The sequence below is a fragment of the Suncus etruscus genome, chromosome 9, assembly GCF_024139225.1.
Source record: "Suncus etruscus isolate mSunEtr1 chromosome 9, mSunEtr1.pri.cur, whole genome shotgun sequence".
Classification (NCBI taxonomy): Eukaryota; Metazoa; Chordata; class Mammalia; order Eulipotyphla; family Soricidae; genus Suncus; species Suncus etruscus.
This window is the reverse complement of record NC_064856.1, coordinates 110160560-110183444: the sequence shown is the minus strand read 5'-3', so window position 1 is coordinate 110183444 and position 22885 is coordinate 110160560. Positions and strand designations below refer to the sequence as shown.

The 22885-nt window shown below is 55.7% G+C and overlaps 2 protein-coding genes across 2 annotated transcripts; one reads left to right on the top strand and one right to left on the bottom strand.

Moving 5' to 3' along the window:
* Window positions 1–141: 141 nt before the first annotated feature.
* Window positions 142–16347, bottom strand: ACTN3 (actinin alpha 3). Its single transcript, XM_049780664.1, has 21 exons — window positions 16204–16347; window positions 11124–11238; window positions 10881–11000; window positions 10322–10408; window positions 10157–10244; window positions 9485–9563; window positions 9322–9403; window positions 8537–8622; window positions 8029–8121; window positions 7370–7600; window positions 6938–7085; window positions 5105–5255; window positions 4170–4278; window positions 3946–4086; window positions 3212–3394; window positions 2167–2301; window positions 1878–2057; window positions 1271–1417; window positions 1113–1178; window positions 379–537; window positions 142–300 (listed from the first exon to the last, which is right to left on the bottom strand). The coding sequence occupies exons 1-21, from the start codon at window positions 16345–16347 to the stop codon at window positions 142–144; spliced, it is 2703 nt and encodes a 900-aa protein (XP_049636621.1).
* Window positions 16348–17726: 1379 nt separating this feature from the next.
* ZDHHC24 (zinc finger DHHC-type containing 24) lies at window positions 17727–21184 on the top strand. Its single transcript, XM_049780177.1, has 4 exons — window positions 17727–18009; window positions 19323–19600; window positions 20139–20704; window positions 20741–21184. The coding sequence occupies exons 1-3, from the start codon at window positions 17729–17731 to the stop codon at window positions 20432–20434; spliced, it is 855 nt and encodes a 284-aa protein (XP_049636134.1). The 5' UTR covers window positions 17727–17728; the 3' UTR covers window positions 20435–20704; window positions 20741–21184.
* Window positions 21185–22885: the final 1701 nt, after the last annotated feature.

Below are 22885 nucleotides of genomic sequence, written 5' to 3'. Positions count from 1 at the left end.
ATAAAGAACCTCAAGGAATTGGAAAGGTGACACAAATGGGTCTTTAATCAACCCCCTGCTTCCCGGGTCCAAGCAATGGAGATGATCAGCTGGAGGTAGTGCCAGCTCTTGCTCGGATCACCTTGGGGGTCAAGGCCAGGGTTAGAGGTCACTCTCTCCATAGAGGGCACTGGAGAAGGCCACGTAGTCTAGAGCTCCTCCCGGCGCCCCTGCACCCTTGTATGGTGTCATGCGGCGAATGCAGTACTCGGCTTGCTCGGCTGGGAGCTCACGCCGCAGCTCTTCGGGGGTGATGTAGTTCTGAAGAAGCAGCAGCATGAGGGCCTTGTAACCATTATGCTGCTCCCGGCCCCCCTGACCCCTGGCTCCGGGACTTACCTTGTCTCCTGCCAGGATCTTGAAGGAGGCCACCACCTGCTCCGCCGTGTCAGTCTCAGCCGTCTCTCGGGTCATAAAGTCGATGAAGGCCTGGAAGGTCACGACTCCTGTGGCATTGGGGTCCAGCATGGTCATGATGCGGGCAAACTCCACTTCCCCCTGCAGGGAGAGAAGCCAGGCACCGTGCCTATGAGCACTGAGAGCCAAGCGCCACCCAGAGGCCCCAGACTATGGCAGCTCAGGCTGGCCCAGAATCTACTTCCTGCCTGGGATCTTTTTTTTTTTTTTTTTTTTTTTTGTGCAGGGCAGCTACCCAATCTGTGCTCTGAAGACCCAGGAGCCACTTAGGTCTGTGCTTGGGTTTGGCAAGACCAGACAGAGGTGCTGGGGGCTTCCAGAGTTACAGTCAACTGTCCTTGGGGGTTACATGGTACAGGGGATTGAACTCAAGTCTGTGTGCATGCAAGGCCTCACCCTGCGATACCCCCCACCACTTCCTTTCTTTTCTGAGGTGTCACAGAAACACACACACCCGTTTCTTCATGAAAAAGCAACGCAGGCTCAGGCTCTGAAACCGTTTCCATGTCCTGGCTGTATGGTTCTGCTCAAAGTCACTGATCTCTCTGAGCCATGTGTGAAGCAAGATTCTCCCACCCAGCCCCAGTAGGGGTGAGGCAGAGACAAGGAGACCAGGGAGGTGGGAGGCACACAGCAGGTAGAGATGGCGAACTCACCAGGTCGTAGCCCATGGAGATAAGGCAGGCCCGGAAGTCATCAGGCTCCATCATTCCATTTCGTTTCTAGGGGAAAGCAAGCAGATGTCAGGCTCGGTGCCCAACCTCCCCCAAAGCCCCAAGTCAGCGGCACCCCACAGGGCTGGGTCCCCGCTAACCCGGTCAAAGTGGTTAAAGGATGCTCGGAATTCATTGAGCTGCTCCTGGCTCAGGCCTTTGGCATCTCGGGTCAGCACCTGGTTCTCCACTTCGTTGATGGTGCGGGCGATGGAAGTGAGCAGCTGCTCCCAGCCCACACGCAAGTGCTGGAAAGCAGGGGCAAGGCTGGGTGCAGGGGCCACAAGGCCAGGGACGGGTGGGCCAGCTCCAACTGCACTCCCAGCCCACGGCGTGCTCCCAGGCAGGTCCCCTTTCCCTGCTCCCCTATAGATTCTGTGGAGCCTCTCCAGCGGCCCTGCCCTCCTTAAAGCTCCGACCACTTATTAGGGGTTTAGTGTTTTTTAGGTTTTTTGGCCACACTCAATAGCACTCGGGTTACTCCTGGCTCTGCGTTCAGGGGTCATTCCTGGCTGTACTCAGGAGACCATGTGAGATGCTGGGAATCGAACCTGGGTCAGCTGTGTAAAAGCAAAAGCCCTCCACGCTGAGCCTCAAGGGTTCAGTTTTGATGGACCAGCTTGGGTTCTGCTCCCTGTTTCAGGATGCCATGTGACTCTGGGCAGATGCCTGGCCCTCACTGTCTCCCCATGGGGGGCCGCCACCCACCTCCATGCTGTAGGCCGTGTGCTGGTTGTCAAACACCAGGTTTTCCTGCAGTTGCTGGTGCTCGCCCTCCAGCCGGTCCATGTTGCTTTTGTAGTTGATGATGTTCTGCTCCTGCTGCCGGAGCCCTGCCATCTGCTCCTCCAGGGAACCCAGCAAGCCAGCCCCCAGGCGCCCCACTTCCTGCAGGAGGGAGAAAATCCCAGGCAGCATAAGGACTCCCACAGAGCCCCGGATCCAGGTCCAGCCTGGCCTCACTCCCCCTGAGCGGTCCTTGCACCCCAAGCCTCACCTCCATCTTCCCCTGGATCCAGGGCCCCACAGCATTGGCCTGGGCTGCAAACTGTCGTCGGAGCCGCTCATTCCCCTGCTGCCGGGCCAGCTCCTCCTGCAGCGTCTGGTCACGATTGGGCACCAGCTTTCGGACCTGGAGAGGAGGTGATTGTGTCAGGGGTTCTCTGCAGGCCGGGAGATGTGGCCCTTGGCGTTCAGCCCTGTTACCTGGGCTGTCTGGGGCTAGTCTGGCTGCTTCTCTAGGCATGTTCCGCACTGGAAAAACAGGCCTTGTTTTCTTTTCTTTTTGGCTTTTGGGCCAAACCCGGCAGCCCTCAGGGGTTACTCCTGGCTCTGAGCTCAGAAATTATTTCTGGTAGACATAGGGAACCATGTGGGATGCTGCAGATTGAATTCAGGTAGGCCGAGTGCAAGGCAAATGCTCTCCCAGCTATGCAGTTGCTCTGATCGCTGGACGTGTTTTCTTTTTCTTTTTTTATTTCTTTTTTTGTGTGTGTGTGTGTGTGTGGGTGGGGTTTCACATCCAGCGGTGCTCAGGTGTTACTCCTGGCTCTGTGCTCAGAAATCACTCCTGTCAGGCTCAGGGGACCATATGGGATGTCAGAATTCAAACCATCATCCGTCCTGGATTGGCTGCATGCAAGGCAAATGCCCTACCGCTGTGCTATTTCTCTGGCTCCCTGGACCTGTTTCCTTTTACAGGGTTGACTACTTGGTTTTTGAGTTTGGGACCCATGCAGAGAAGCTCCAGCTATTCCTGGCTATGTTCACAAGTGACTTCTGGTGGTGCTAGTGGGAAGCCAATTAGTTGGCTTCATGTGAGGAAGTAGGATGGCTTCATTTATAAGTGACTTAGCTTGTTTTATAAGGTCAGCAGCACCTCAGCCTGATGGGAAATTGCATTACTGCTGAGACCAGGCCAGAGGTCTTATCCAGAACTACAAGCCCTGTCCTGCGCCAGTGGGTCAGGTTCTCCACAGTCCGGGGCCCCTGAGGATTGAGGGGCTGCTGAATCTGTGGGAGGAGAGGGAAGCAGGACTCACCATTTCCCACTTGTTGCTGATATCCTGCGGGGTCAGGGTGATGTAGGGGTTGGTGAGGCTGGGCCGCAGCCCGTATGTCTGGCAGATCTTCTGGATCTCACCCTGGATGCCCATGATGGCCCCTCGCTCCCGGTCAGCCTCGGGCAGCGTGGCCTTGAACTGTTCATGTGCGGACAACAGGCTCTGGGGAAACAGGCAAGAGGCATCAGCCACTCTGCTTCTGCTCCAGGGACTCCAGGCCAGAGGGTACAGACAGGGGTACAGGATAGGGCTGGGCATGGGCCTCAGGCCTCATCTCCTCCAGCCCCTATTTTGGGGCACCCAAGGATTTTTTTTTTTTTTTTTTTTTTTTTGGTTTTTGGGCCACACCCTGTGCCGCTCAGGGGTTACTCCTGGCTATGCGCTCAGAAGTTGCTCCTGGCTTCTTGGGGGACCATATGGGACACCGGGGGATCGAACCGCGGTCCGTCCTAGGCTAGCGCAGGCAAGGCAGGCACCTTACCTCCAGCGCCACCGCCCGGCGCACCCAAGGATTTTAAGGGGGCTACATACGATAGTGATCAGGCTTTACTTCTGGCTCTGAGCTCAGGAATTACTCCTGGCAGTGCTCAGGAAACCAGATGGGAGAAATTAAACCTGGTTGGCCACATGCAAGGCAAAGGACCTCTTTGCTGAACTATCCCTCCGGCCTCAAGCTCAAGGCCATCATCCCACGGAGACATTCCGCCATCCACCTGGGTCTCCTCCACCGAGTGCACCAGCCACACGTCCTGCAGATCCTCCACGGCACCGTCCAGCCAGTTGTTGAAGGGCGCTGCCCTCCGTGCGAACTCCAGCTGCAACTGGTTGACAGTCTCCAGAAGCTTCTCCATCCTCTGGGGCCGGGGGAGAGGGGCGAGTGAGCAGCCTGCCCAGCTTGCGTCCCCTCACCACCCGGCCCCACCCCTCCACACCCCACCTCCAGCGCATCCCGCCTCTTCTGGGTCAGGGTGCCCAGGTTGTCCCACTGGTCGCAGATAGCCTGGCAGCGGCTGTTCACTGATGCTGCGTCGTGGTAATCGAGCTCACTGCGGTGGAAAGGGGCCAGTCTGGAGTGGCCCAGTTCCTCCAGGCAGTCTTCCAGAGTTGGGGTCCAAGCCCCAGGTTGTGGCGAGGGTGGGAGGAAGTCAGGGCAGGTAGGAGACAAAGCAATGCTTTCTGAGAGTGGGGGCTGCCAGCACATTCCTGGGAACAATGACACCCACCACCTCCATCTGCATCTATTAAAAAGTAGATGCCCGGGGGAGGGCAAAGGGATAGCACAGCGGGTAAGGCGTTTTTTCCTTGCATGTAGCCAACCAGAGACCGACACGAGTTCGATGGTCCCCTGAGACTGCCAGAAGCGATTTCTGAGTGCAGAGCCAGGAGTAACCCGAGCACCACCGGGTGTGGCCTACAATTTTTTTGGGGGGATCACACCTGGCAGCACTCAGGTTACTACTCCTGGCTCTATGCTCAGAAATCGCTCCTGGCAGGCTCGGGGGACCCTATGGGATGCCGGGATTCGAACACCTTCCTTTTGCATGCAAGCATGCCTTACCTTCATGCTACTTTCTGACCCCTCACAAAAAATCATGAATTGAGGGGAGAGGTGGGGTTTTGCAAGAGGCGGGTTCATAGTCCAAGAGGGGCAGAGGGGTACAGGAGAAGGCGCAGGGCATAAGTGATGATGGGGAAGAAAACTAGGCATGCAGGAGGAATCCTGAAGAAGCTGGAGGCGAGATGGGCGGGGCCACCTGGGACGGAGGCGTGGCCACCCGGGACGGGGCGTGTCAGTCGGACAGAGGGCGTGGCCACCCGGGATGGGGCGTGTTCAGTTGGAGAGAGGGCGGGGTCTCCAGGGGCCACGCCTACTTGAGCTCCTGCGCAAGCGCCGCGATGTGCTCCACGCGGTCCTGATGCGCCGCCAGGTCGCTCTCGAAGGCGTCGTGGCGCCGCAGCATCTCCCGCACCTCCTGCAGCGAGGCCGACTCGTAGTCGCGGTGGCTCAGCGCCTCCTCCTTCCCTGCTCGGAGAGAGGCCGGCGGGGTCTGCCCTGAGCCCCTGGCGCGCCGGTTCCCGGGCTTGAACTCCCTGCGACCAGAAAGGCCCAACCCCGGCCCCTGGGCTTGCTCCTTGCCAGGCACTTGGGAGACCTTTGGGGGACAGTCAGTGTTGGGCGGATGCGTCGGGGATGTACAAAGGGCTTGGAGAATGGCTATTGTACCATCGTGGAAGTGAAAATAATCCTGATCACCAGCAGCGACCTCTAATTGAGCTCAGCATGATGCCAGGAAGGTAGCTAAGGACTACTAGAGGTTCAAGTCCTACATTTAAGGAATTGTCTGTTTGTTGTGGGCCACACCCAGCGGTGCCTCAGGGCTTACTCCTGGTTCTGTGCTCAGGCATCACTCCTGGAGGTGTTCAGGGGACCATACGTGGGTCATCTGCATTTAGGCAAGTGCCTTACTCATTGTACTCTCGCTCCCATCCTTAAGGAATTATCTTGTTGTTATTATTATTATTATTATTATTATTATTATTATTATTATTATTATTTCTTTTTTGGACCGCAACTAGTGGTGCTTAGGGTTTACTCCTGGCTCTGTGCTTAGGGATCATTCCTGGGGATAATATGGAATCCGGGAAATTGAACCCTGGTCAACTGCGTGCAAGATAAATGTCCTCCCCACTGGCCTCTCCATTCTGGCTCCCATAAGGAATTTGTGTGTGTGTGTGTGTGTGTGTGTGTTTTGTTTTGTTTTATTTTTTTGGGGGGTCACACCCGGCAGCGCTCAGGGGTTACTCCTGGCTCTACACTCAGAAATTGCTCCTGACAGGCTCGGAGGACCATATGGGATGCTGGGATTCGAACCACCATCCTTCTGCTTGCAAGGCAAACGCTCTACCTCCATGCTATCTCTCCAGCCCTTGTGGGGTTTTTTTGTTTTATGTTTTGCCATACTTACCTATGCTTAGGACTTACTCCTAGCTCTACGCTTAGAGATAGCTCCTGGCGGTTCATAGGATCATTTGCAATGCTCGGGACTAAAACCAGTCAGCTGTGTACAAGGCAAGCATCCTACCCACTGTACAACGTACAATGGCTCTAGACCCAGAATCTGTTCACTTGTAATAATAAATCTCCAACAGTGGAGAATATGTTCATGCAGAGAAGCTCCTTGTCTCATGCCAGATTCTGGCATCAGTGTTGGAGCAGAAAAGAAGCAACATTGGTGCTGGGAACCACTTTACCCCGTAACAAGATACTAACAAGTCACTAGTCCTAGCAAATCTCTCCAGGTCAGAGCCAGGTGAAAGCAAAGGCCTGAATTTACTGATGGGAAAACTACAGCCCCAGAGAGGGCAGTTTGGGATTCTGGTACTGAGCAAATAGACTTGGGGCTGACAACAGGCCTTAGGTGTGCCCCTCAGAACACAGCCTTCCTCCTATGCTTTATTTTGATTTTTTGGGCCATAGCCAGTGGTGCTCATGAGTTACTCCTGTCTCTACACTTAGAAATTGCTCCTGGCACACTTGGGAGAGCATACGGAATGTTGGGAATTGAAACCAGGTGGGCCCCATGCAAGGCAAACTCCCTCCCTGCTATACTATCATTCTAGCTCCCTGTTATGCTTTGACCTGACTCCTCGGTTGAGTCCTGGCAGCCCCCCACCAAGGCAGGAGCAAACCCTTAGTGCATCTACCCCGGGTCCAGGCTTCGTGCAAGGACGCCTTCTGCTGGAACTTCTCTGCCAGGTGCTGCAGCCTCTGCAGGCGGCGAATCTCAGACAGCAGCCAGTCCTCGTAGCCCCTCTCGGCTTGCTCCAGGCCGCGCCAGGCACTGGCGATGTCCTGTGGGCAGGTGGGGGTGCTTGCCATCAAGGCTCACCCACTGGGAAGGGCTTAGGGTCATGCATAGTAGTGCTCAGGACTTATTCCTGGCTCTGCACTCAGGGAGTGCAGAGTACTCCTGGCAGGCTCGGGGGACCACACAGGCTGCTGCTCGGGATCGAACCCAGGACAGACGTGTGCAAGGCAACAACAGCCCATCCTGCTGCACTATGGCTCCAAGCTTCATCCAGTATACAGATGTGCACCCAGAGCCCGAGGTCACCGGGGATGTGGGCAGAGCTCACCGAGACAAGCCTGCCCTCAGAGGGCATAAAAGCCGGTCGGTTGCTGAGGCGCAGCTTGGTCTGCAGTGTGTTGAAGTTGATCTCCAGCTGGCACTTCTCCTGCACCCGGGGTGGCTTGTGCAGGCGCCGGTAGCCCCGAAAGTCCTCCAGCTTGCGCTGCATGGCACTCATGCTGGGCTCACTCACACGGCTCTCCAGCCATGGCACGGTGCGTCGGATCCACTCTAGTAGCTATAGGCGGTCGTGCAGGGGCAGAGCCGGGTGCTCTCAGCCGGCTGCTTGCTTGCTCCCTTGCCATCTCACCCACCATCCCCCCAGAATGGGCCTCTGCAAGGTGGGGGTGAACATCACAATGAGAAAGGGCAGAACCGGGGGCGTCCCCACCAGCTGGCAGGGGCCTGAGGAGGATGGATTTCTGAGGCTTGGGACCAGCCCAGGTTGGCCTGGAGCAAAGGGGTGTGTAATGGCCTAAACGTGGGTGGTCGAAGAAAGGAACCGGTTGAGGCTCTAAGGTCATTGTGTCAGAGAGTGATCAAGAATCTGGCCAGGGAGGGTGAAGAGGCGGGTGAAGATGGGGTGGGGAGGTAGGCAGATAGGCTGGGATTGGGGAATCAGGAGGGCAGTGTGGGGAAGGGGTACCCCGCTGGCCCCCACCTCACCTCACTGGCCAGCTTCTCATATTCCTCCATCAGCTTCTCATTCTCCTGGTTCACGGCCAGCACCTTGCAGATTCTGTTGGCGGCTGTCTCTGCCTGTAGTGGCGCAGGCAGGCACAGTGACTCTTACAGAAGTGACTGCAGATGCCCCTAGACCCAGACCCACTTTGAACAGCCCTTAATAATGGATGCACAGGGGCTAGAGTTATAGCACAGCAAGAAGGGCATCTGCCTTGCACACGGCCAGCCCGTGTTCTATCCTCAGTATCCCCTAGGGTCCCCAGAGCCAGCCAGGAGTGATTCCTGAGTGCAGAGCTAGGAGTAACCCTTGAGCATAGCTGGCTGTGGCCCCAAAACAAAAACAAAACGGATTCACAGAGAGGCGAGGAGGAGGAGTGGGAGGTATCCTTTAAGGTGCCAGAGGCCTGAGCTCTCCAGGACGGGGGGTGGGGGGGAGATTATCCACCACAGGAGGAGGATGAGTTGGCCAGCACAGCGGGTCAGTTCTCACCTGCTCAGCGCCAGCGAAGGCATGGTAGAAGCAGGAAACATAGGTCATGATGGCCTTCTCATCAGGTTTTGGGGTGTTCACGATGTCTGGGGGAGCATAGTGGAGTATTAATTGGGCAGCCAGAGATGGGGTGATGCTCAGAGGCTCCCTTAGAAGTGGGGGGCAGAAACACGTAGCTTCGATTACCCACATGGCTTAATGTTTCTAATCATCCTAGTATTCTGTAGTCTGTCTGTTCCCCAGATCTATAAACTCAGAACAAAACTGCTGTAAGGTTGTCTGCACACCCAGGTATCCATGAAGACATGCAGGAATTGCCTGATGCCAATTGGCCAAAGTCATTTTTGGGTACAGGGACTAGAGGTGGGACCTGCCCTCAAGGGGGTCTCAGATTAAAGAGCTTCTCAGACCTTGGGGACTAGGATTTGAGCAGACAATGGTGGTGTGACTAAGAGGAGGCCATAGTGACTGGTGGTACTGGGTGAGAGGGAAATGCATCGGAATAGAGGACAGGGAAGGAGGTCGGTGACAGTGAGAATTCTGGCCAGCAGGGCCAGAGAGATGCTCAAAGGGTGGAGCACATCCTTTGCAGGTGGGGATCCCCAGGTTTGATCCTTGGCCCCACTGAGTTACACCAAGAGTGATCTTGGAGCATAGAGCCTGAGGAGTAAGCCCCCAGCACAGTTGGGTGTAGCCCCCCAAACCAGAATTCTGACCAGGAGATGGAGAAGGCAGGGCATTTGGGGGACGGGTTTGAGACATGACCATGCAGGGGTGGGTCTCACCTTCTGCGTCCAGCATCTTGGGGATGTCCAGGTATTTCTCTGCTACCTCGAAGGCTGTGTTTAGGTTGCCGATAGGATCATCCTAGATAGGGGTGAAGGGTCAGTGGGAAAGGTCCGCTGAGGTCACTGGGGGAGTCAGTGCCTGGGGTGGCTCAGGAAATACCTTGCGTAGTTTGGCATAGTCGATGAGCTCCGGGCGGTGCCGGTGGATGAGTGCACAGAGGGCCAGGCCGTCCTTCCAGCTGAGCAGAGAGGTGAGGGCAGGTCTGAGCCAAGGCCCTGTTCCACCTGCTCCTCAGAGCACCCCTTCAGGACAGCCTCATTTGCACAAGGAGCTGAGGCTCCATGGCTCTCCTGGCATGGAAACCCCTCATTACCCCACCCAACCCTCTCAGAGAGCCTCAAGGGCCCTGTCACTGATCCTGGGTTTAGGATCTTTTTAGATGTTTCTAGATAATTGAGGCTTCCCATTCTTTTTATTATTATTTTTTTGGGAGGGGGGTGTGGGTCACACCCAGCGTTGCTCAGGGGTTATTCCTGGCTCTGCGCTCAGAAATCACTCTTGGCAGGCTTGGGGGACCATATGGGATGCCGGGGATCAAACTTGTGTCCGTCTAGGGTTGGCCGCATGCAAGGCAAATGCCCTACCACTGTGCTATTGCTTCGGCCCCATGGGCTTCCCATTCTTTGTGCATGACAAAGTTCCACCTGGCCAGAAGTCTGCAGTGCTTTCTTCTAGAGAATCCTCCCCAGCTAGAGTCAATCCCCTTTCACTCTCCTGCTTGCCCACACAGTGGGTGCCTGGTTGCAGCCCCTCAACCCCCAGGGCCCGGACCTGGTGTGGAAGTTCTGCACGTTGACATTGCGATATGGCGCCGTCTTGCGCTGACACCACAGAAGCAGGCCTTCCTTGGCCGAGGTTTCTGGGAGGACAGCGGGGAGTGTCAGCTGGGCAGGCGTCTGGGCACCCTCCTTCACCACTGCTCCTCCCCAGGCTCACCCTCCACTGAGATGTCCTGGATGGCAAAGCGGAGGATGATGGTCCAGATCATGCCCAGGGTCATCTTCAGGTTTCCGTCCACGATCTCTGCAGGTGGGGAGCAGGCGGTGATGGGGGGCCCCCAGGGCCCAGCATCCACACTGCTCAGCCCCCTGCCCTTGTCCACTCAGCAGGATTGGCACCTGGAGGGACCTCACACTTCCTTAAAATACTTCCACCAAGGGCCAGAGAGATAGTACAGTGATAGGGCATTTGCCTTGCAGCAGCCGACCCGGGACGGACTTGGGTTTGATCCCCGGCATCCCATATGATCCCCCAAGCCTGCCAGGAGCTATTTCTGAGTACAGAGCCAGGAGTAACCCTTGAGCGCTGCTGGATGTGGCCCCAAGACAGAGCAAAACAAAATTCTACTGACCCTGCCAGATTCCACAGACTGGATACATTTGCCCCATAGAGTGCCCCCTGCCGGGTTCAGTGGGTTATCCCAATGGTCAAAATGAGAAAGTTGGGGCTACTGAGGGGACCCTTCCTCCACCCTGACCACTTCCTGCAGCCCTACCTTCAGCCCCGATGGAGACCAGCTTCACCCCTTTGCTGGCGATGAAGTCCAGGGCCTTGTTGACGTTGGCAATTTTGTGAAAGCGCATCTTGCCCTTGTCCGGCTTGGGCAGCCTCTCTCCTGAGAATTAAGAGGTGAGGTCAAAGGTCAGGCAGAATCAAAGAGCCTCCCTCCAATTTGCCATCCTCAGCCCCCTCCCTGGCCACCCCTTCGGCATGGGGTCCCCGAAGTCGAGTCCCTCACCTGAAATGACTTCCAGCAGCAGCATGAGCTTGAGCCCATTGCGGAAGTCCTCCTCAATGTCCTCAATCTGGGTGCCGGCCTTGCGCAGGTGAGAGTTGCACCAGGCGGTGAAGGTCTGGGGGGCAGATGGGGCACTCAGATCCCACCCAGTGTGAGGATGAGGGGTTCAGCAGGGCAGCTCAGAGCCTGGCCCTGGACTCAAGCCCGACTCAGCCACCGCTGTGCTATGCATCGGGCCAGCGCCCACCCATTCTGAGCTCGAGTTGTCCTGTGCGTGAACCACAGGGTTCTGGGTCTGCCAAGGTCCCCCATTTGAACCTGGGGGCCAGTCATCAGCTCTCCGGCTGTGGTCACTGTCTAGCACTGAAGAGAAGCTAAGAAGCTATAAAGCAGGGGCCAGAGTGATAGCATAGGCTGGCTTGGGTTTGATCCCTGGCATCCCATGAGCCTGTCAGAAGTGATTTCTGAGTGCAGAGCCAGGAATAACCCCTGAACGCCACTGGTATGGACCAAAAGCAAGAAAAAGAAAGAAAAGAAAAGGGGCTGGAGCAATAGCAAGGTGGTAGGGCTTTTGCCTTGCATGCAGCCAACCTGGGTTCAATTCCCAACATCCATATGGTTCCCTGAGCCTGCCAGGAGTGATTTCAGAGTGCAGAGCCAGGAGTAACCCCTGAGCATCACTGGGTGTGGCCCCTCCAAAAAAATACCAAAAAAAAAGAAAAAGAAAAAAAAAATAGAAGCAGTAAGGCAGGACGGTCCCTCTGTGCTGCAGGACCAGTGCCATGATCCTGCCTTTTTACATCTTGGCTTTTTTTTGCGGGGGAATGCTCCCAGTGGGGCTTGGTTTAGATCACCAAACACTCCTGTGTTTGCCAAGTCTAAGCTGCCTAATTCTGACTTTCTCTTTTTCTTTCTTTCTTTCTTTTTTTTTTTTTTTTTTTTTTTTTTTGTTGGGGGGAGACTACATCCAGGGATGTTCAGGGGCTACTCTTGGCTTTGTGCTCAGTGATTACTCCTAAGTTTGCTCAGGAACCATATGGGATGTGAGAATTGAACCCAGATCAACCCTGTGTAAGACACAATCCTGATTCTGACTCTAAAAGCAGAACCAGGACCGGAGTGATAGCAGAGGGGGAAGGCATTTGTCTTGCCTGCAGCTGACCCAGGTTCAATTCCCGACATCCCATATGGTCCCTGAGCCTGCCAGGAGTGATTTCTGAATGCATAACCAGGAGTAACCCCTGAGTGCCACCAAATGTGGCCCCCAAAACAAACAAACTAAAAGCAAAACCAAGGCAGGAGAGATAGCATGGAGGTAGGGTGTTTGTCTTGCATACAGAAGGACAGTGGTTCATATCCCGGCATTCCATATGGTCCCTGTGCCTGCCAGGAACGATTTCTGAGTAGAGCCAGGAGTAGCCCACCCCTCACCCCGCTGCAAGACAAGCATGCCAGGGAGCACGCCTAGCATGCAGCCAAGTCCAGGTTAACCCTTGGCAATGTGCATGGTCCCCTGAGCACCACCAGGGGTCGCTCGTGAGCCAAGAGCCAGGAATAGCCCCAGAGCAGCTGGTCCCCCCAATAAAAATGATGCTGTGGGGCCGGAGAGATAGCATGGAGGTAAAGCGTTTGCCTTGCATGCAGAAGGTCAGTGGTTCGAATCCCATATGGTCCCCTGAGCCTGCCAGGAGCGATTTCTGAGTAGAGCCAGGAGGAACCCCTGAGCGCTGCAGGGTGTGACCCAAAAACCAAACAATAAAAAAAAAAAAGATGATTCTGTAAAACCTTGTGGGACTGTCTGAAGGGGAGTAAGTTTCCTGTCGCTGGGAGTGTGTAAGTGTGTGCTAGCAGATGGAGTGTATGTAACTCCCAGTGAGTGCAATGACCTAGTGGTGGAGCCTGAAAGGAAAGGGAAATGGTGGGGAGGGCGGTGGAAGGGGTATAAATAAGGCCAGGATCCTGTCTATCAGTCCTACCAGCTACTAGGAGAGAGCAGTGTTGGGGAGCACTGTGAAGGTGCCCCCCCCAACTGGAAAGCGAATGTGTGCTCAGAGCTGTGGGGAGCTGAGCCTTTTAAGCAGCCAAGGGTAGCCAAGGGCGGCCAAGGACAGCCAAGGCAGAGGCAGTCACGCGGGAAACCCGGGCAATGGGGAACAGTTGCTTGGTTTGTGGGGCGAGCTCTGGGTACTGCCGGATGAAGCTGCGGGAGTGGGGTCTAAGCTGGGGGCCACTGGCCGGAGGGCCGGCGGGGGCCAGGTCATGCCGCCTCCTGCGTGCTAAGCCAGGGAGTTTGAACTTGATCCCCCAGGGCAGCCAGGGAGAGGAGAGGGCTTTCAAGCAGCAGAGGCGGGTAGGCTGGGCTGAGATTCTAAGGTTCACAATTGGCCTGGCAGGGGGGATAAGCGAGGAGGCGGTGACATCAGGGACCAGGCAGAGAGGCTGGAGTGAGTGAGGGGGCCGGGCAGGATGGGACAGAAGCATTTGTCCTTGTGGCCATATAAGCTCCCTGAGGCAGGGGCTTTATTTGGTCCCCTGCTGAATCCCAGGCCTGAGCCAGTGCCCGAGACACAAAGGCCTCCTTGAGAAACTGCGTGTGGCTGTTTTTCGGATGAAAGTTGACGCAGGCATTAGGTGGGAGGGCGATGCCAAGGTGGGAAATGGTCCAGGAGCATGTTGGTGACAAAGTACCAAACAGCGGTCCAGAAAGAAACCACCACTACCTGGCTCTGGACCCGTGGATGGGTATACAGCGCCACCTGCAGCCTGCAGACCTCCAATATGGTGGGGTGGGGGTGTAAATTGGGTTTGAAGAGGAAGCTCCAGATATTTTTTTTTGTTTTTGTTTTTGGATCACACCCGGCAGCGCTCAGGGGTCACTCCTGGCTCTATGCTCAGAAATCGCTCCTGGCAGGCTCGGGGGACCATATGGGATGCCGGGATTCGAACCACTGACCTCCTGCATGCAAAGCAATCACTTTACCTCCATACTAACTCTCCAGCCCCAAAGCTCCAGATATTTGTGTTTGTTTGATTTTTGTTTGGGGCCCACATCTGGCGATGCTCAGGGGAGACTCCTGGCTCTGCACTCAGCCCCTGGTGGCGCTCAGGTGACCATAAGGGATGGCGGGAATTGAATCCGGATTGGCTGCGTGAAAGGAAAATGCCTTCACCACTGTACTGTCATTCTGTCACCCTTCAGATATTTTGTTAAGGGACAAAGGCCAGGCATGCGTGTGTCATCTAAGGACTATGTGGGCCACAGTGTGGGAGCGTGTGAGAAAAGGAGGGAAAGGGAGGGGAAGGGAGGAGAGGGGGACAGGTGGTCACAGAGGCAGCTGGTGCCCGGCCAGGGATGACTTCACAAGCCTGTCCCAAGCCCTGCTCCAAGACAGGTGCAGAAGAAGCTTGAGGAGCTGCTTGTGGCCTGGGACACTCCAGGGAGCCAGCAGGGGCTCCCAGTTTCTAAGTCTTCTGTCCCTAAGCCAATGAAGGGCTTGGATGGAAATCTGGATCCTGTCAATTCCACCCAGCACCCCCGTCCTGGAGCCATACTTCATGGCAAATGCTGAACCAAGTTCCTCTTAACTCATGTGGTAACCCCTGGTACAGCCTGAGCGGGTGTTCCCTCAACCCCCTCCCAGACTCCCCAATCTTGCTGATCCCAGCAGGGGATCATTTTCTTTCTTGGGAACCCAGGTCTCCTCTCGCCTCCACTTGGGAAAGATGAGAGTGAAAATAGGTCAGGGAGAGGAGGGCCGAGTGCCCTACAAGGCTGGCCCTGGGGTGCAGCTGCCATGTGCCCCTCTCCAGCTCCCCCAAGCCGCTGCTTCAGCACAAAATGTCCATTGGGCCAGAGTCAGGTTACTCTGTAAGAAGACCAGAGCACACCTGACCTCCTGGCCTTTTCAGGAGACTTGGGGCTCCTGGGAGGAGAAAGGGGGACCTGGGGAAAGAGGGGGGAGGGCAAAAGATCCTACAGTTTAGGGGTCCTTTTCTTTGTATTTCTGATTTGGGGCCACACCCAGCAGTGCTCAAGGGTTACTCCTAGCTCAGGGATCATTCCTGGCTGGTCTTAGGGGACCACATGAGACACCGAGGATCGAACCTGGGTCTGCCCTGTGTCATGCAAGGCAAACGCCATACCTTTTTTTTTTTTTTTTTTTTTTTTTGGTTTTTGGGCCACACCCGGCAGTGCTCAGGGGTTACTCCTGGCTGTCTGCTCAGAAATAGCTCCTGGCAGGCACGGGGGACCATATGGGACACCGGGATTCGAACCAAACACCTTTGGTCCTGGATCGGCTGCTTGCAAGGCAAACACCGCTGTGCTATCTCTCCGGGCCCGCAAACGCCATACCTTATCCATTGTACTATCACTTCAGCCCAGGAGACCTGTTCACTGATGGCCTTTGATTTGGGTCACAGCTCTGCACTTCTGGGCCTCATTTGGCAACAACTGGGCTGGTGTTCCTGTGAATGCCCCACTGGTGACAGAGGAGGGTGCAAGGGATCTTGAAAAGTTGCCCTGTCTACACGCTTTCAAGTCCCCAATTTTAGGTTAGTGTTTAGGAATATGGAACTAGAAACTGTGTCGTGGTCTCCCCAAATTTAGATCTCCTGGGTCTTGCTCAGCTGCAGTTGCAGGCTTGGGACAGTGAATTCAGGGTATGAATAAATCCTAGGAGGTAGAACCCCAGAACCTCTCCTCTCCTCTCCTCTTACTAAACCCTTTGTTTTCTTTTTCTTTAATTATTTTTTGCCACACCCCTGGCCTTATTCCTGATTCTGCATTCACATTCACTCCTGAGGGGTTTGGGGTGGGGGAACGACAATATGTGGTGCCAGGGATCGAACCCAGATCAGCTACTTACATAGTGAGGGCCCTAACACCTGCATATAGCTCTGGCCCCCTAAATCCTTGAAGGGGGGCTCCCAGCTTTCTCTTCTACCCCTGGGGACCACAGGAGGTGGATTCTGCACTCGGGAGGGCTCTCTGGGCTAAGACATCTCTGCTGCCGACGCCAAGGGCCAGCCGCCTGGCTTCAGCCTCAGTTGTGCCATCTGCAAATGGGCGGACACTCACCTTGCGCTGTTGCTTCTCCCAGGCGGGGTCCAGCAGCAGGTCCCGGTCCCAGTCCTCCTCCTGCTCCATGTACTCTCCGCCCCCGCCGCCCGCGTAGGGCCCCTCTCCGACCCCCAGGCCCTCGGGCTGCATCACCATCATCATCGTGCCCTGGCTCCGGGCTGCGCTCCGCGGGGCTCGGGGACACCGGGCAGCGTTAAGTAGCGCCGGGCCCAGCCCCGGATCGAGTTCGCGCTAAATAAGGGGGAGGAGGAGGAGGGAGGGGCCGGATGGGGGCGACGGCGCCCGGAGGGGGCCGAGCAAGAGGTTATCCAGGGGCCAGGCTGGCTGCAGGCTTTGGGGGGCGCTGGAGTGTGAAGGCCGGGACGCAGGTCCCGGGTTCGAGTCCTGGCTCCATCCATCGCTGTGTGGCTTTGGGGAAGCAATAGGCCCTCTCTGAGTCGTTTTCCTTTCCTTTTACCGAGGGAACTGAGAATAATAATACACAGTATTATTATTCTATTATTATATAATAGAATAGAATAATAATATTATTATATTATTATTATAAACGGTAGGGCGTTTGCTTTGCACTCGGTAGGCACAGGGTTCGATTCCCGGCATCCCATAGCATAGCCATAGGGTTTCCTGAGCCTTCCAGCAGCTCTTTCTGAGATCAGAGCCAGAAATGAAAACCGCTGGGGTGGCCTCCCCCCCCCCAAAAGAAAAATAATAGTGGCTGCAGGGGTTGAAGAACAGCACCGCTGGAAGGGCGCTTCCCTTGCACTTGGTCGACCCGGGTTCGATCCCCGGCATCGCGGATATTCCCCAGAGTCCCCCCCCAGGAAAGATCTGAGTAGAGTCAGGAGTAATCCTTGAACACCACTATTATGCTGCTCCCAAAAAAAAAACTCCCGCTCTGGACTCTGCCTTTGGGGATCCCACTTGATCTCTCCCTGCACCCCCACTTTGGGGAACAGGGAGCCCCATTCTCTCCTCACTGCCAGACCCAGAGTTGTTTTGAGAGTTTTCTGGAGTGTTGGAGGGAGACATTCGAGCATGAGGAGAGGCCCTGGGCCAGCTGGACGGGCCGGAGCGGGGCTATTAATATCGGGGCTGCGACGGGGCGGAGGGAATGTGCTGAGCAGGGAAACCCCAACTCCATCCCCGCTGCAACTCCGGCCCGGGCTCTGGGCATCTGGGATCCGGGGCGTGGCTTCTGACTGAAGGGCGTGGCCTATATTACCAGGGCGTGGTCTCCACAGAAGGGGCGTGGTTTATGTGTGCATTTGTTGTCTGGGCGGGGCTTCTGTGGGCGGGGCGGGGCTACGAAGCCGCTGTCCTATCAGCTTCCAAAGCAAGCTGCTCGGCCCGTCCAATCACCTCTCCGCTTCTTCTGCCGCCCCTTTGTCGTGAGTTCAAACGCGCCTCGCTTTCTCTCCAGAGCTCCTATTGGTCGTAGCGGGCGTTCTTCCGGCCCTTAGCCCCGCCCAATGCGGAAGCGGCGCGGTCCGGCGGCTTCGTGGGCGGCGGTGCAGCCGGGACCATGGGGCAGCCGTGGGCCGCGGGGAGCGCCGAGGGGTCGCAGGCGCGGCTGCCACTCGTGCTCACCGCGCTGTGGGCTGCGGCCGTGGGCCTGGAGCTGGCCTACGTGCTGGTGTTGGGGCCCGGGCCGCCCCCGCTGGGGCCCCTGGCTCGGGCCTTGCAGCTGGCCTTGGCCGCCTTCCAGCTGCTCAACCTGCTGGGCAACGTGGGGCTGTTCCTGCGCTCGGACCCCAGCATCCGCGGCGTGATGCTGGCCGGCCGCAGCCTGGGCCAGGGCTGGGCGTGAGTGGGGCGCGGGATCCCGCGGTGGTGGTGATGGTGTGGGAAGTAGCGGGAGCTCTGGAGTCGGGGAACGGACCCAGGACCTCAAGATGCTAGAAACAGATTATTAGAGACAGGAAATTCCTTAGACAGACACTGGGGTGCAGGAGGCCAGGATGGAGTAGCATCCACTCCCACAATATTTAAGGAGCAAAAGGATGTGACAGGTACAGTCCAGGCACTGAGATACAATTAAGGCTAATTCCTGGGGCTGGAGAGAGAGTACAGAGGAGAGTATTTATTTGCACTGCATGCAGCTGATCCGGGTTCTATCCCTGGCATCCTATAGTGTCCCCCCCACCCCCAGCCCTCCAGGAGTGATCCCTGATCACCAGGAGCTGATTTGAGTGGGGAAGCAGTCAGGTGATAAACTAAGCATGAAAACTAAACCAAAGGGGCCCGGAGAGATAGCACAGCGGTGTTTGCCTTGCAAGCAGCCGATCCAGGACCGAAGGTGGTTGGTTCGAATCCCGGTGTCCCATATGGTCCCCCGTGCCTGCCAGGAGCTATTTCTGAGCAGACAGCCAGGAGTAACCCCTGAGCAACGGTGGGTGTGGCCAAAAAAAAAAAAAAAACTAAACAAAAGGCCGGGGAGACGCCTCTGTGGACTGAGCTCAGGCTTTGCTTGTGGTGGTGCAAGTTTCATCCCTGGGCCTGTCAGCTACTTCGAGTACCAATCTGGGAGTCGTCCCTGAACACTTCAAAACAAGCAAATTGTTTAGTGTTAAAAATGTCTGGATGGGGCTGGAGAGATAGCACAGCAGTAAGGCGTTTGCCTTGCATGCATGCAGAAGGACGGTGGTTTGAATCCCCGCTTTCCATATGGTCCCCCATGCCTGCCAGGGGCGATTTCTGAGCGTAGAGCCAGGAGTAACCCCTGAGCGCTGCCAGGTGTGACCAAAAAAACAAAAAGAGAGAGAGAGAGAGAGAACTGGGAATGTTGGAGTAGAGCGAGCCCAAGCCGTGCAGTGCTAGAACTGGAAGGCATAGGAAAGAAGGAGTACCAGGCCTCCGTTTACTTTTTCTTCTTTGTTTTGGGACCACACCTAGTGATGCTCAGGGCTTATTCCTGGCAAAATCAGGGACCATATGGGATTCTGGGGATTGAACCTAAGTTAACTGTGTGTAAGGCAAGTGCCCTCCTTACTGTGCTATCTCCTTGGTCGCACTTTTACTTTGGAAAGACCCGAGGCTTTAGCTGGGGCAGTCAGTGGGATCAGGTGGGATCGGGGTGCAGTGATGGGGGCACTCATGCTGCAATTTCTGCCTTGCAGGTACTGTTACCAGTGCCAGAGCCAGGTGCCACCACGCAGTGGGCACTGCTCGGCCTGCCGGGTGTGCGTGCTGCGGCGGGACCACCATTGCCGCCTGCTGGGCCGCTGCGTGGGCTTCCGCAACTACCGGCCCTTCCTGTGTTTGCTGCTCCACGGCGCTGGTCTCCTGCTCCACGCTGCTGTGCTGCTGGGCCCGGCTCTGTCGGTGCTGCTGCAGGCCCATGCGCCCCTGCACACGGCTGCCCTCCTACTGCTGCCCTGGCTCATGCTGCTCACAGGTGGGCCTGCCTGAACCCCATCCCAGCACTGTGGTTTCAACTGAGCTCAGCCTTGTGGAAGCCAGGAAGGAAGCCAATCAGGGAAGGCTTCCTGGAGAGGCTGGCAGGTCGCATGGCCTGGTGGGTCTTTGGGGATGGGATGTGGTATTTGGGAGTGTGATGGGAATTGTGAAAATGCAGAGAGGAAGGACCAGGTTTGGAGGTTCTGAAGGCTGCAATGAGGGCCTGCTGAAGTACACAGCCAGGGCTGGTGTCCCTCTTTGGTCCATTTACTCCCACTTGTCCTGGCATCTCTCATTCATCCTGGGGTCTGCATTTTGCCCTGGCACTCAGTCACGTACTGGACTTGTTCCTAAGACAAGTCTTGTTTCCCCACTTCCTGACCCCCCCAACTCCCCATCACCAATGGGCAGCAGGAAGGGATAGTGAGTTGCAGGGCTGGGCTGGTGTGAACAGTGGAGGAGGCCACTCTGGGTTACAGTGGCCGGTGAGAGGAGGGAGTGCTGCCTCTCCCCTGACCTTCTGCTCTTCTCTGCAGGCCGCGTGTCTCTGGCGCAGTTTGCCTTGGCCTTCGTGACTGACACGTGCGTGGCAGGGGCACTGCTGTGTGTGGCAGGGCTGCTGTACCACGGGACACTGCTACTGCGGGGCCAGACCACGTGGGAGTGGGCACGGGGCCAGCATGCCTACGACCTGGGGCCGGCTCGCAACCTGCAAGCAGCACTGGGCCCACGCTGGGCCCTGGTCTGGCTCTGGCCCTTCCTGTCCTCGCCACTGCCCGGGGACGGCATCACCTTCCAGACTAAAGCTGATATGGGTGTTCCGGCCTCCTGAATCTAGGATGAGGCAGGGTGTGGGGGCGGAAAAGGGGAGTTCAGAGCTCATCTAAGGCCCAGCCATAGTAGGAGAGTGGGACTGAGGCTTCAGGCTGGCTTCTGACAACTCCAGCCTCACCCCAGACCCCTCAAGCCTTGCTCCTCCCTTCTTGGACCCTGGAGGGCATTAATAAAAGCCCAGGAAGTTTATTTCCCTCCACCTTCATGGGCTTCTGTCCTTCCCTGAGGTTGGGCAATCATTCCTGGTTCCTCCAGAGACAAGGACTAGGTTCCTCTGGCTGTGGGGTGGGAGTTGGGGCTACAGCAGGCATGGTGGCACTAGTCATTGAGGGCAGGACATTGAAGACAGTCATTGAGGGCAGGAGCTCTGCCCGCTTCAGAACTTTTAAATTAGAAGCAGTTTTTTAGAAGTTGAGGGTCTGGCATTCCTGAAGCTCAGATCTGCTAAGATCCTTGGGTCGGGTAGACAAGGGGCTGGAAACTAGGTCTGTCTTAGGGACTCGCCTTGCACAGTTGAGGGGACCAGAAAAGAAATGAGGGGAGTACAGGTGGAACAGTGGGTGCTATTCAGGTTTTATTGAACTTGAAGTTTGGGGCTAAGCTGGGCAGGTTTCAACATGTAGTTACCTGTTCCTTTTACCATCTAAAAGGAAGAAGATAGAATTTCCAGCAAAAGGGTCAGAGCCAAAGCACAGTGGTGAGGGTGCTTGCCTTGCATGCAACCGACTTGGGTTCATTAGCCAGCACCGTATATGGTCCCCAACTACTGCCAGAACTAATTCCTGAGTGAAGAGCCAGGGGTAACCCCTGAGCATTACCAGACATGGCTCTAGAACAAAACCAGAATTTCCCACAGAAAGTTGGGTGTGGAGACCAGGGTTTCTGATTTTGAGGTTTTGGAAGATGGAAGGTGAGGTGAAACCAGTTCACTTTTCTCAGACATTAAAGTTGAAAGTTGCCCTTGGAGGAAGGGGCCAAGGGGCTGCCACACTGCCCCCCAGGAGCCCTGAAGGTAAGCTGGGCTGGGCAGACAGCAGGGCCTATTCCGGCATCTTACTCAGCAAGATGTGGGCTGCTCAGAAGATCCCTCCCCACTTCCCTAGCATTGGTCCCTGGGGTGCTATTTATTGTAGCTATGGAGCTGGAGGAAGGGTGATCAGTAGGGTCAAAAACAGTGACGTTTAGGCTTGGTGCTGAGAAGGTCCCAAGTGCACGGTTGGCTTGTACTCTGCACCCTGTAGAACTCTCCAGGATCCTCCCAGGGGTTTGAGCTGCCTGGTCTTTGTTGTTTATCCAAACTGCCTGTTGAGAACTGCTGGGACGTGGTGTAACTTGTGCTCACGCTGCTTCTATTCCCCTTACTCCCCAATGTGTCTTGTTTAATATTTTATGTCTTTTAAGTGGAAGACGCAAGAAAATGCGTCTAAGATAAATCAACCACCTCCCACAGAAATGGAGATGGGCATAAAAGGCCCTTTGAGCACCGGACTGGCACCCACTCCCTCACTTTGCTCTAGGACTGATTCTGCATATCTGAGTTGTATGTGAAGGAACCCTACCTCATTGCCTTCTCTCGTATGCTGTCTCTGAGATTCGCGAACAGACCCTTGTGGGAATGCGATTATCCACTCACCACCCGGGGGTAAGCCACCAAATTCCTCCTCTGGGACCCCAGGGCCTCGCACAGCTGTCAGGTTCCAATGATGAGGTCCTCTTAGGACTTGAATCATTCACAAGATGAGTTTTGGGGGAAGTTGATATTTATGTGACATTGAATTTCCTGGTTTATGAATGTGGTCTATCTGTTTAATGTTTTCAATAAACTCATTGACTTTCTCACAAAGAGCTTAACTTTTTCAGATTTATTCTTTTTCTGGGTTGATGGGGGCCTGCCAAGAAGTGCTCCGGAGACCCAGGAGCCATTCCCACTAATACAGAAGACCATATACAGTGTTGGGGATTGAATCCAGGTTAACTGCATGCAAAGCAACTGCCCTACCTTCCAGTCCCTTGACTGTGCTTGGGATTACACCCAATGGTGCTGATGGGGTCTGATCCCCGGTATCCCATCCAGTCCCTTGGGCTTGCCAAGAGTGACACTGAGTACAGAGCCAGGAGTAAGCTCTGAGCACTGCTCGGTGTGGCTCCAAAACAAACAAGAAATTCAGGACTAGGGGCTAGAGAGATAGCACAGCAACAGGGCGTTTGCCTTGCATGCAGCTGATCCAGGACAGATCGTGGTTTAAATCCTGGCATTCCATATGGTCCCCTGTGCCTTCCAGGAGCAATTTCTGAGCACAGGAGTAACCCCTGAGAGACACCAGGTGTGATCCAATAACCAAAACAAAAAAAAGAAAGAAATCTAGGACTAGGGATATCCACTTGGATGCAATGTTTATTTTCCACCCAGTCTGCTGTGTGGCACCCGGGATTAACTTGGGGTGCACAT